Below are 12,932 nucleotides of genomic sequence, written 5' to 3' on the forward strand. Positions count from 1 at the left end.
GCACAGCACCCCTTTTCAAAACTATCTTGTGTGCAAAGCCCCGCAACTTGCCAAGTTTGGATGTAAAAACAGCGGGAAAACTTCTCTGAAGTGACTTAGCCGTCAAGGGGGTAGCTAGTTCTTTACCGTCCTTGCTCACACTCAGAACAGGAACAGCCTTCCCAGGGCGAACCTCTATTTCCAGGGCTGCCTGCTCGTCCCTACCTACAACGGGATCACCCTTATGTGCTACATATAGTTTCCCATGAGTTCTCCGCCCTTGAAATTCTATATCAACCCGATCAAAACCCAGCACCCTAATAGGGACACGCCCATAGGTGCAGGGGTTGATATCAGAAGGATACAAGTCGGTCACCCTCCTCTTAAATTTAGCACAATACAGTTCTGGAGATATCATTGTATAGGGGGATCCTGTATCAACCATCAAATCCACAGGCACACCGTTTATGCACAGAGTGGCCCATGCACTCTTTCTTCTGAGCCCACACTCAACAGCAAACCCTCCTTTGCACACGCGTCACTGCCCGAGAGGGACCCACATAACTAATTACCGTCACCTCTTCATCACCATCACCCAAATCCACCATTCTCATGGTTTCCTTGATGGGAGCGGTGCTCCTACACATACGGGCATAATGCCCCCTCCCTTTGCACTTCCTGCAAACTACGGCGGCTGCTGGGCACTCCTTGGCCCCTGGCAAATGCCCACGACAGCCACACCTCCTACACCCATCTTTAGGGTTGAACGTTCCTCTAGAATCTTTGTCTCTAGATCTGGTATCTTCACTCCTGCGTGCCTGGACCATGTGTACAGTTTCATTCTTCTCTGACATTTCTTTTACACTTCTCCTAGACTCCTCCATAGCACGAGCGATTTCGATCACCTTCTCCAGGGGTGGGTCTTTCTCAGTCCATAACCTTTCTGACTCTTATCACGCGTCTTCATCATAATTTGATCACAGATATATTCATCCACCACACCCGTGAATTTATACGATGCTATGAGTGTACGCAGGGCAGTAACATGGGAGTCAATTCCTTCAATGCCTTGCGCCCTTGAAAAAAAATGATACCTCTCTAGAACCACGTTGGCTCTTTTGCCAAAACACCCCTCCAATTTGTTGAGAGCAGTTTCATATGCCAGCACAGCTCCTTGCGCAGTGTACCCACCTTCTCCATTATCCGGGGGGTGGGGCGGCCCGCACACTGGCCCCTGGCAAATGTCTAAAGACTCTAAGACCTTCTGTGCCAAGGCAATTCAACAAAGCTGCCTCCTTGTCGTCGTCAGACAATCTGGTCTTCCTGATGCTCTTAGGTAGACTTTGAAAGTATCTACCCACAGTTCCCAGGCAATGGGTGGCTCGCCGGGGTTGGGTAGGAAGGCGGGAGGAGGGCGAGCATTGCTATGCTGCATGTTTGGGGAACGCCAAGTACAATTCTAGGGACAGTACTTAGGAGCAAGGGTCTCTTGGACGTGCAGGGCAGCACTGGAGCACAGTTTCTATGTGTGTCGGAACAGAAGAACGCTTGGGATGAGTTGTGAGCTCCCAACACCTCTAAACTACAATCGAACAGATGCAATGTATCATCAAGCTTGGCAGTTCAATGCCATGCAGTGCGCAGTCATGTTGTAACTTCCCTTGGGCGCCTGTGAACATACAGGGCGGCTAGGAAGATACGGCACTCTCACTCACTGACAGTTGGGCGGAGGTTGCGACGAACAACGCCCCTCCTTCTCTTCAAGAGCGATCACACTTCGCCAACGCTCGATATGTGCAAAGGGGCGGTCCTTCCCAGAACAAGATATGTCGCTTTGCAAATGGATACGGGTTTGGCACTCTCTCGCAAGTTGATGGGAGGCGGAGGCTGTGGCGGACACCGCTCCTCCTTTTCTTCAAGGCAGTTCCCTTGGCTGGCGCTCGCTTTGCGCCAGAGGCGGTCTTTCCCAGAGCCGAGTTGTCGCACAGCAATTGGATACTGTTGATATGCCTCCACCCCGCCCCTTCCTATCCCACGGGGCGGGGGAAAATATTCGGGCTACGGCTACCCTCACCTGCAGTTCGTCGTCAAGGTGCACCAGACGGTGCCACACTCGACCCAGGGAGGGGAGCGCAGCTTGCTGGCACATCGTTCGTTGAGCAGCAGCCCCTCAACAGCGGTGCCGGCTGACAGGACTCTGGCGACAGTCGGCAGACTCCCGCTCCAGCGGTACAGCAGGACGTTGAGGGAGACCAGCCAACAGGGATCGCTGGGCAGTAACACCGGCCAAAATAAGGCGCGTGGGAACAGGTCGACCGCTCGTCACCAGTGTTGTAAGTAAGCACATACACGGCGGTTGGATCAGGTACTTCTTTATTTGATCGACCTGTAGCCAGTGCTGACCCAGCTCCCACAACAACTCCCAGTAACTGTCCTTAGAAACCCCCCCCCCCAACCCCGATAAACATGGAACATGGAGTGTGGAGTGTGGAATTCCACACCACAATCATCTGAGCTATTTACAACACACTCCACAAAAGGTGGGGTGTCTGGCTCCCTATATACAATATAAAGGGGGATGAAAATCCCTCTTCGCTACTTGGGAACTGTAGTCACACAAGTACATGAAAGAGAAATGAACAGGGGAGCCCATATGGGCAACCCAGCCTAAGCCCAACAGTTGGAAGAAACTAACTTTTACCATACACTATGTAGCGACATAAAAAGGTCACCCCCATAAAAAAAAAAAGAGTAAAAGACTAGGTGAGGGGGGAAAAAGATTGCCCTTCACCTAGTGACAAGGTAAACTAGCTACCTAGTCAAAGCAAATAGTTCTGGGGTTGACATAGGTCAGGAATATTTATCATTGATATGCATATTTTACCCAACAACATCTGGTCGAACGCTGAGACAATAATCGGTAAAAAAAACATTACTAATATGATAAAATAGCTCAGAGCACTAAGGACTCCCAACACTAAAACGTGCTGTACAAATCTGAAGATGGCAACCTGGAGTGGAGCTTAGGGAGAGGACTGTCATTGGATGGGGCAGTGTGACCTGAAGGACAGCGATTGGTTTAGGAGAAACAGTTTTAAAGTGAAAGTGAAACAGTTTTTTCTTTTACTGAGGATTCTCAGCCTGACAGGGAATATTCATGAGCATGTGAATCCATGCCAGACTCCATGCTGGATTATGGATAGTATCTTTTAATTGAAAGGAAAGCAGTTCCTGAGCCTCTCTCCCCTTACTCCTGTCTGACTCATGCGATGACGACCTTTCAACTACCCTCAACGCTAGGCCACCCAGTACATGTTGCACTAACTAATCAGATATTGTAGACATGACATGCATTCACCCTTATCAATTTAGAGGTGTTCTCAGGTGGAGCCATCAGATAAATATCAAATTAGAAAAGTAACCCCTATATAATATAGTCAATTCCCTTATCCAATCCCTTCACGCCGATTCATGATCTGTTTTGCATGAGAGCCCCAAGAGATACCATAATTCAATGCTTCTATTTCTATGCTGTCCCTGCTTTTTGTTGGATTGTTAATAAAGTGGGCTTTGCCTTTCACTTTGACTATTTCCATTATTGAGTGCGGGACTTCTATGCCTCTTATTTCTGCTTAAACTGGGGCTTTTCAGACCATCTTAACACCTTCCTACCCATTAACTAGCTGCATGCTTCCTCCTTACAACCAAAACATTTATGCAATGCAGGGGCCCAGCCATTGGTAGAATCCCCAATTTGACTATCACCACTCTTCACTTTTCCAACCTTCAGAGCATGACACACAGAGCTATCTTTGCTCACACAGTGAAACGAGGCCCACCCCCTTACAGAAGAGCATAATACACCCTGAAGCTCTCTGAAGGCAACACACCACATATGCCCTAACCAAACTTACCTAGAATCACACTAGAACCTAGATAGCTGGTGCCATCAATATGCACAAATCAATACCACAACTTTTGCATATGGAAGTATCCTCTCCCCGAACCTCACTTCCAGAACCCTCCACTTCATTGAACAGCAAGGATGGCATGAGCCTGCATAAAGTGGCAGAAGCACGATACACAAGACAGTTAAATTCCATTTCACAGTGGGACCTTCCCTGCTCATCAGGAGGTTTTGATTTGTAGGCAAGATCTTCGAGTAATGAGCACTGAAAAAACAAGGAGGTAATTCGGGGATAGCAAAGTGGTCTTCATTACTTCTTGGTCATAATCCCTATGATATTCATCACTATTGAATATGCAAAGATGCCAAGGACGCAGCCAGCTCAAAGGCCTGAATTGAACTCCCAAATTGTTCAGTCAGAAGTTATGTTAATGTAGAAGTACTCGGCCTGAAGACAAAAGACCGCACACACAGGAGATCCTCCATAAACTGTTGCTGAAGAGATAGTCAAAACTGGAATACGAGTAACATGGGAGGACGTAGCAACACCACAGAGAAAAGAAATTAAACAGATAACCACAAGCTGCACAGAGAAATCGTGCCCGACCCTTTAAAAACGTTTTTTTTATTTGAGTTCCTTGGTCAGTGGGTAGGACGTTCTGATGAGCCTGGAAGGGAGCAAAAATTGCATTGTGGATCTGGAACCTGGATAAAAACGAGCAGACTGCACTAAACAATAAGTAGGAACTAGTATGAATAGCAGATATCTGAATTGCCACAGAATATGGATTCTGCATTGACAATCTTTTTCCCCATCCACATAAGAGGAATACAAATGGGCATGGGACAAGTCAGGACATTGCTGTTTTCATAGAAAATCTTGTAAAAACTATAAGGTCTAGTTCACATTTTCATTAATGTCTAGTATAAAATCACAAAACACAATGCAACTAAAATGAAAACACAAGCGGATTTGTCAGGCATTACTAAACTGGAGAACTTAAATGGAAAATCGAAATCTACTGACCTTCTTTGAGGTCTTCTTAATAGCTCTGGATGCCCTACTCAAGGTGCTCTCCATATCCTTTGTGTTTACTTCAAGAGAATCTGCATCCGTGGTATAAATGAGACTTTCCTACAAAGAAATAACCATGATTAAATTCAGCAAAACACTAAAATGAAGCATGGCATGATTTCCCTCTTTATGCCCCACACATTAAAGTTGAAGGAAGCAATATCGGGTCTTGAAACATTGAACAGCCCACTACCATTGGCGACGAGGTTTTTGGAAATTTGAGTACCATTTGCGTGGTACGCTACCTTGCTGGGAGTATGGGGATGTTTGAAACTTTTCTTGGGAGCAACATAAAAGTAACACTCAAATACACTTCAAAACACATACTCTTAATATTCTAAAATCAGTGAAGACCTTTTTGGGATGGCCAACAGACACAACCCACACCCTCAGGTTTGCATTTCGAAATAAAGTTATAAATTCGTAAAAGGAAAAGGTTATTAGAACAAGCAAGAGACCACAAATATTCTTAAGCAGGCAAATACTTTTGGATCCCTACAGCAGAGTCATTCATTATAACAGGCTAGGCCAAAGTCAATGGGCAAAAGTCTTATATAGGATGAAGCACTTCTGGTAGGTAAGTAGAAAAGTCTTTGCACAGGTTTTAGAAGTCTTTGAAGAAAATAATCAAATGTAGGACTGTTATGGAGAATTCTCATTCTATGGCTAATTTCCCTTACCTATAGAGTCCCCCAGCAGCTGTGCTGGATTTGAAGGTTTTTTTTTTCTCCTGCTAAGAGTGAGACTCTTTTTCCCACTCTTAGGCATTTTTGCTATGTCTTCTAGGCTATTTTTATGTTTAAGGTCTATGGGGTTTTTCTCACCTCCATAGGAACCATCTTTATTCACATGTGTTACACAGCACCCTCCGTGCAGTGACACAGGGGTGTCGTAGCGACACCCAAACAGAGACTCCATACCCTGGGACTGACTACTGTCTCCCAGAGCATGTAAAATCTCGATTGACTTTACTAGTCAATTTTTATGAACTAAACCAGTACAACCCATCTTACTATGGAGGTACTGCAAAGGGTTAATAGTTTTTCCCTTATGTTCATTTTCGAGAGGGAACTGTACAGTCCCTCTCTCAAAAGTTTCTGGCTGATGGCAGTGGTTACTACTGTAAATATTCGACCGCAAATATTTTCCTATGGGATTTTCTCATTGTTCGAGGCTACCACATTTTCTGACCGCCTCGAACATACCGCCGGTGTATTTTAATATTAACTTTACTCCGTGTTAGGCAGAAACCTGTGCAGCTCCCTTGGGGAACACTGCAAAAGATTTAAGACTACAGGTATAGCAGTAAACCCACTTGGTAGCAGTCCGCACCACCCAGATTTACTTGGTAGCTGTGGCTGAGCAGTCAGACTTCCCTCAAGAAGAGTTAGGCAGTATGTAAAGTATACACAATAGGTACTCAAATACAATAGCACAAGCAAACACTGACCAGAGCTTGGTTTCAAAAGTATATAGTTATTTATTTCTTAGACACACATAAGTTGAAATCACTCTAGCAAAATATAGTAAAAACACTTCGAACACAGTTATAATGAAAGCAGTTTCAACCCTTACTCCTATCTAGACAACTCTAAGTTAACACCACATAATTAACAGAGGTGAGCGCTTAACGTTAGATGACACTCTAGTAGGTTAAGAAAGGGATAAAAGAAACAGAAATAGGTTAAACACACCACTCTAAGGTCCAGAACACTTGCAATAGGTTCAAAGAAGTACAAAGTCACAGGTGAGCAAAAGTCACTAGGCAGGGCCCACTCTTAGAGTAGCCGGAGCGAAAATGTGCCTAAGATCACACTGTTAGTAGGGATTCAAAGTCTTGCAAAGAGTTAGAAAGAGTTTAGAGTGGCTTAGAAAGTTTAGCCAGGGTGTCCCAGGCACTCCCAGGTTCGAAAGCCGGGGGCTAAATCTACCCCGTACAGTCGGTGGCAAGGGAAGCCAGGCGGAACACGGTACCTTAAGCGGAAAGGATCCTCCAGCGGTGGCAGTTGTTCCAGGCAGTGGCAGCAAGGCTCGACGTCGGTCAGGGGAGAAGAAGTTCTCGCTGAAGAGCAGAAGAAGAAGGTCGTTGCACTGCCCGGGAAGAAACCAGCCGCGGAGTCCTCCGGTTAAAGGGTTGTACCGACTTTCGCGGTTAGGGGTAAAAGTGTGGTATTCCGGTTGCCGGGGTGCTTGGCACGGGCAAGGCGGCCACGAGATACCTCGAGAAGCGGAAAGAAGGTGAAAACTGGTTGTCCCCACCAGTCACGGGAAGGAGCCACTCCGTTAAGAGTTCTCCTCGGTCGTCGGAAAAAGTGGTGAGATGGTTCAGCAGGGCTCCACCGGGTGGTGTCGTCGAAGCAGGTCGGCTCAGCTCTTTCCTCGTCGGATTCTTGGTCCTGTGGCGACTTCTGAAGTTCCAGTCCCCAAAGCCCTGCTTTTATGCAGCAAACCCCCATTCACCCAGCCTAGCTGTCACTCAAACATGCTAAGTGGTGAGCCGGCCGGCTCACCACTTGGGCCAATCAGGATGGAGTGCGACTTGAGTTACCAAGGTAACTCAGTCCAGGGTGCCTAAATCCCCCTCCACCCTTCCTAAGTACCCCAGACAGAGTGGCACCACTTTGGAGGGCTTCTGTGGAGAAGCCCGCCAAAAGTGGAACAAAGGGCTCCACTTTGGGTCAGAGTTACAGAGGCGAACGCCAACGCCATTTTAGAATCAAGTTTTGGCAAAAAGTCCCAACCGGAGTTATAATAATAAATATATAAACCGGCGGTATGTTTAAGGCTACCGTAAATAAATAATTAAATGTGTTAGCCTAAAACAATAGGAAATCCCATTGGGAAATATTCGCGGTCGAATATAAAAAGTAGTTTCCACTGCCACCAGCCAAAACTCGATCAGGGGGGACGGAGACGTGCCCCCTCGACTAACAGACCCTGGGGCAATCGAATTGCCCCAGCCAGTACGTCCACAATATGATGGTTTGTACTGGTTCTGTTCAGGATTCAAGACTGGCAAAGTCTTTGGTGACTTTACATGCCCTGGGAGACAGTAGTCAGTCCCAGGGTATGGAGTCTATGTTGGGGAGTCCCTAGGACACCCCTGAGTCACGGCACAGAGGGTGCTGTGTGACCCACATCACAAAAATACACGAGGCCCTATGGAGTAAAAGACCCCATAGCCCATTCAACACAAGGTTTAACCAAGGAAACACACTTCAACAGGTCCAAGAGTGAGGGTAGAAGAGTCTCACTCTTGGCAGGAGAAAAAAAGAAACCCCAGAAATCCAGCAAAGCTGCTGGGGGACTCACTAGGTAGGGAAATTCAGCCCAAACAGAGAATTCTCCCTAACACTCCGGTAGGTTTTATTTGCCAGAACTTTGATATAACTTCTTTCTCGTGTCTTTCTCTAAACTCCTAACCCAGGCAGGGGATCCTTTGTTCGTCCATTTGGCGGGCTTCTGCCAAGAAGCCCTCCTTTCGGAGCCACTGAGTCTGGGGTGGGTCCATTGTGTGGTCGGGGGGTAGGACCCCTGGACAGGGTTGCCTCAGCAACCCATGTCGCACGCTATCCTGATAGGCTGGAGGGTCTCCCGCCAAGATGACCACTCCACTGTGTGAGTGACAGCTAGGCTGTATGAATAGGGATCTTTTTGCATAAAAGCAGGGTCCTGAGGACTGGAAGAGCAAGACGTCGCCACTGGAACTAAGAAGCCGAAGAGGAGAGAAGCCAAAGACATCTGCAACGACCAAACCACCGGTGAAGCCCTGCTGCAGCATCTCACCACTTTTCTCCAAACGACGAGAGAAGATCTTCATCTGAAAGAGCCTTCTTCCCTTGAGCTGGTGGGGCCAACAAGTTTGCCAATCACCTTCCCGGACCTGCCTTGGTCGAATCGCCAGTACCCTGTACTCTGAGGCCAGATAGCCAGGCACCAGTCCACCCGAAATGCGATTTAAAGGAGCGTACCTTTTATTCGTCGGGCAGCACCGCGGCTAGTTTTATCCATGGGTAGTGCAGTAAGTCGAACCTTCCTCCACGACGAGAGCCTCTTCCTCTGCTGGATCCCCCAAACTGCAGGAACTACCGCCACCGCAGGAGCCACTTCTTCATTTCAAAAGTACATTGTTCCGCCAGGCTGCCCTTTCTGTGTGGTAGAGCAAAAGGTGTTTTAAATCCTTTACCTACCTGTTGGGTTGGCCGCCCCTCTCTCTTAATCATGGTCTTTCACCTTCTGCATCCACCTTTTCAAAATCGTTAACCAAAGACTTGACTGCAGCTACAAGAAGACTTTGCTCCTGGGCCCTTGCCCTGTACCACTGACTCTGACATAGGCCTACTTACTCTGGTTAAATTTGTTAGAACTTCCTTCTCTAGATTGTTTCTCAACTAGAACTGTGTTGGTGCACCTACTTATAACCACCCTTTCCTCCCCACTTTTAAACCTTGTAAAATGCCATTTTGCTTAGTTTTCATTTAAGTATTTTCTATACTGATGTACTGCCTTGCTTAAACTGGTTCACAAACTTATGGGAAGTGTTGCTAAGGTATGTAAGAAGATATTTCTGTACAACTTTTGCTTTCCCTCCCTTGTGAGAAATTGCTAGAGTGCCATTTGTGTTTGGTTTTCACTGTGCCGTTTTGCAGTTTTCACTCTTGCTCAAACTTGTCTACAATTTAACTAGGGAGTTGTGTATACTTTCTTTGACCGAATTTAAATTGCTTTAAGAACTGTGATAGATGTGTCTAACTAGAAGTGTATAAAATAAATATATATATTCTTTTTACGACAAAGCTTTGGTCAGTGTTTCCTTGTTCCATAGTACTGAATGTCTATTGTGTAAACCCTGAATACTGCTCATCTCCCTCTTGAGCCAAGTCTGACTTCTCAGCCACAGCTACCAACTAAATCTTTGTGGTACAGACTGATACCAAAGGGGATTTATTGCTCTCACCTGTATTCCTAATCTTCTGTAGTGCTCCCCAAGGGAACTGCACAGGATTCTGCCTAACAAGGACCACAAGCTGATTAGACCTGCGAGTAGTAGAAGATGCAAGGAACTCTACAATAAGAGGTAAGTTCTCTCAGACTTTACAGTACCTTTGTATTGAAGAAAAAGCACAGCAGATGACTTCTGTTCCTGTGCAGCTCTCTCTGTTCCTGGGCCTCAGTCGTGGGGACAAGACAGAGGACTTCTGGGGACTGCCTCACTGCAAGGGGACGGTCACCGCGCGCAACCAGCAATCTTTCCAACAAGTGGCACTTTGGTGTTTCAACTCCTCGCGACTACCGCAAATAGCAACAATGCTGTTCCTGGCTGTCGAGATGGACTTTCCTTGCTTCTGGGGTCCCGCACTCTGTTGAGTGGGCTCAGGCTCGGTCAGTCCTGGGAGACTGGAGTATCTTCCTGGAGCTCATGGCTAACTTAGCAACACACACAATCTGGCGTTCCTCTCCCTGGCTATTCGGTTTCCAGCAGCAACTCTGTGGAAATTCAACCAGCTCCGAGAAGGATGTCCAGGTGGCTTACTTTGGAGTCGATTGGTCCCACCAACTCAAGGGAAGTAGTCTTCCTTGCAGGGGCTTCTCTGTCGATACCAATTTGGAGTTTCAGCACAGCAGCCGGGCTTCACCGGGCAAACCAACGGTTGCAGCAGGGTTCCTCTTAAAGTTCTTCTTCGGTTCCTTCGTCCAGTGGTCGACTGCCTTCCAAACCAAAAGCCTTGCCTTTTATTCAGTTCTCTCCCATTCATTCCAGCCTAGCTGTCAGTCACCCAGCGGGGTGGCTGCCCTTGCCGGACAGTCAGCCGGCAAATCACTACAGAGTGCATTTGGGTCTCCTAGGAGACCAAGCACAGGGAGTTTCGGGCACCTCCCTCACTTCCAGCCCACCCCAGACACCGTGGAGCCAGAGGCGGGATTCACTCGTGAATCCCGCCAAAGGCAAAGCGAACAATGGGACCAAACCTGGTTTGGCGCACAGAGTAAATCTCAAAAACCTTTCCACAAAGAAATGTCAAAAAAAGAAGACTGGGGCCATTTGGTCAAAAATGGAACCCTTGGGTGCTTTACTGCAGCTGTGAACGCAGCCCGCGGTAAATGCATACCACGGTAGTTAAAATGAAACCACTGCCACCAGCCATTCACTGAGAAAAGGGTAACAAAAATGTTACATGAGAAGCTAGACAAAGGGGATAACTAGGTAACCCCTCCAGCATCCTATTTTAAGATAGTGTGTCTTGGGTCTAGAAACTTACACATTTAAGTAAAGTCAATTTCACTTTACTGCTCTGGGAAACAGTAGTTTATCCCAGAAAAGGTTTTTAAACCTTTGGGAAACCTGAAAGACTTGCCTGTGCCACTGCACTGAAGGTGCTGTGTGACAATGTAAAAGGTAACGCCCATGGAGTTTGTCAGGCTCCATAATCAAAAGAAACACAAAGTCCAGAAAGGAACAAGTTACTTATCTGTAACTGTTGTTCTCCAGCATGGGTCTGGCATGGATTCACATGCTCATGAATATTCCCCATCGTCAGGCTGGGAATCCTCGGTAAAGACAAAAATCAGTATCAGTTTCGTTTCTGATCTGTCTTTCTTAGTAGTAACCAATCACTGGTCTCTGGGTCATACTGCCCCCAGCCAATGACTGCTCTCTCCCTAAGCCCCGCCTCCGGCAGCCATCTTCAGATTTGGTTGCACGCAAAGTGCCAGTATGACCAAGTGAAGAGCCGTATTTGTATTTTGTTTATTTGTATAGAGCAGACCAGGCCCAAGGGCAACCGGGCGCATATCGTGGCAGAACATTAAAGGTATGACATATCATCACAATGGTACCAACAGATTGTAAACAAAATATATAATTGACGTTACAAATCAAGGCAATAAGCAGAACAGTAATGCCGGAGCAAAGCAAAACTGGGTCCAGAGTCAGAAGCGCGGTTGTTAGTGAGATGTAGCTAGCCAAAGCTTGACTTTGTCTTTGAATGACGGTAAGGTTCTGATAGTGAATGGTACGGGATTCCAAAGCTTGGCTGCCAAGACAGGGAAGCTGGCACCCCCAGCGGTTTGCAGCTTGAATCTAGGGATCGCAAGACCTTGGGATTGTGCAGATCTAAGTGCTCGCGCTGGTATATGTTGAGTGAATCGCGAGGCTAGATTGTGGGGGCCTGGTGTTTGACACATTTGTATGTAAGGGCTAGTGCTTTCAGAGAGATCCTTTGGGCGACAGAGCCAGTTGAGGTTCTTCCTTGTTTCTGAGATGTGGGCAGATCGGGGGATATTAAGAGCCGCTCTAATGGCATTATTTTGGGTAGTCTGAAGTTTGTTGAGATTACCCTGGTTAGTGCCTTGGCACAGTGCATTGCAGTAGTCTAATTTGGACATAACCAAGGTCCTGGCCAGGGTAATGCAGTCCTGGGCGGTAAGGAATGGACGACAGGCTGAAATCAATTTGCAGGTGTAAGCAGCCGTAGCGGCCACTGCATTAGTTTGTCTGGTGAGAGTCAAGGAGGCGTCCAGGTAGATACCCAGAGTTTTGGTATCTTTAGATACTTTAATTAGATTACCGTCAATGTTAAAGGAGCCGAACAGGGGACTCAGTTTGTTAAGTCTCTGTTGCGTGCCTAAAATGAGAAGCTTAGTCTTGTCATAGTTGAGGCACAACTCGTGCTGGGCCATCCATGGTTGTATGACAAGGTAAATGTCATTAAGGGCTTTGGAGTCAACAATGTAGTCACCAGTGATGGGTATGAGTATCTGGGTGTCGTCAGCGTAATTCGTGTAGGTGATGCCCAGATAGTCAAGCACATCAAATAATGGTTTGGTGAAGACATTGTATAGAGTAGGGGAGACACAGGACCTTTGCGGGACTCCACAAGGGACTGGTGTACGGTAGGCCAATGCAGTAGGTGAGAAAACTCATGTGCATATTGTCGAGGAATGATCTAATCCAGTTGGATGCGTTGTCAG

General features: G+C 46.9%; 1 protein-coding gene across 6 annotated transcripts in view; it reads right to left on the bottom strand.

Moving 5' to 3' along the window:
* Positions 1–12,932, bottom strand: part of ECT2 (epithelial cell transforming 2) — a 1,267,500-nt gene that overhangs the window by 299,954 nt on the left and 954,614 nt on the right. For all 6 annotated transcript variants that reach the window (XM_069618731.1, XM_069618732.1, XM_069618729.1 and 3 more), the window contains one exon: positions 4,914–5,021. In XM_069618731.1, the coding sequence (XP_069474832.1) occupies positions 4,914–5,021 (108 nt within the window). The remainder of the gene's footprint in view (positions 1–4,913; positions 5,022–12,932) is intronic.

Source organism: Ambystoma mexicanum, chromosome 10, assembly GCF_040938575.1.
Source record: "Ambystoma mexicanum isolate Mex_15411 chromosome 10, UKY_AmexF1_1, whole genome shotgun sequence".
Classification (NCBI taxonomy): Eukaryota; Metazoa; Chordata; class Amphibia; order Caudata; family Ambystomatidae; genus Ambystoma; species Ambystoma mexicanum.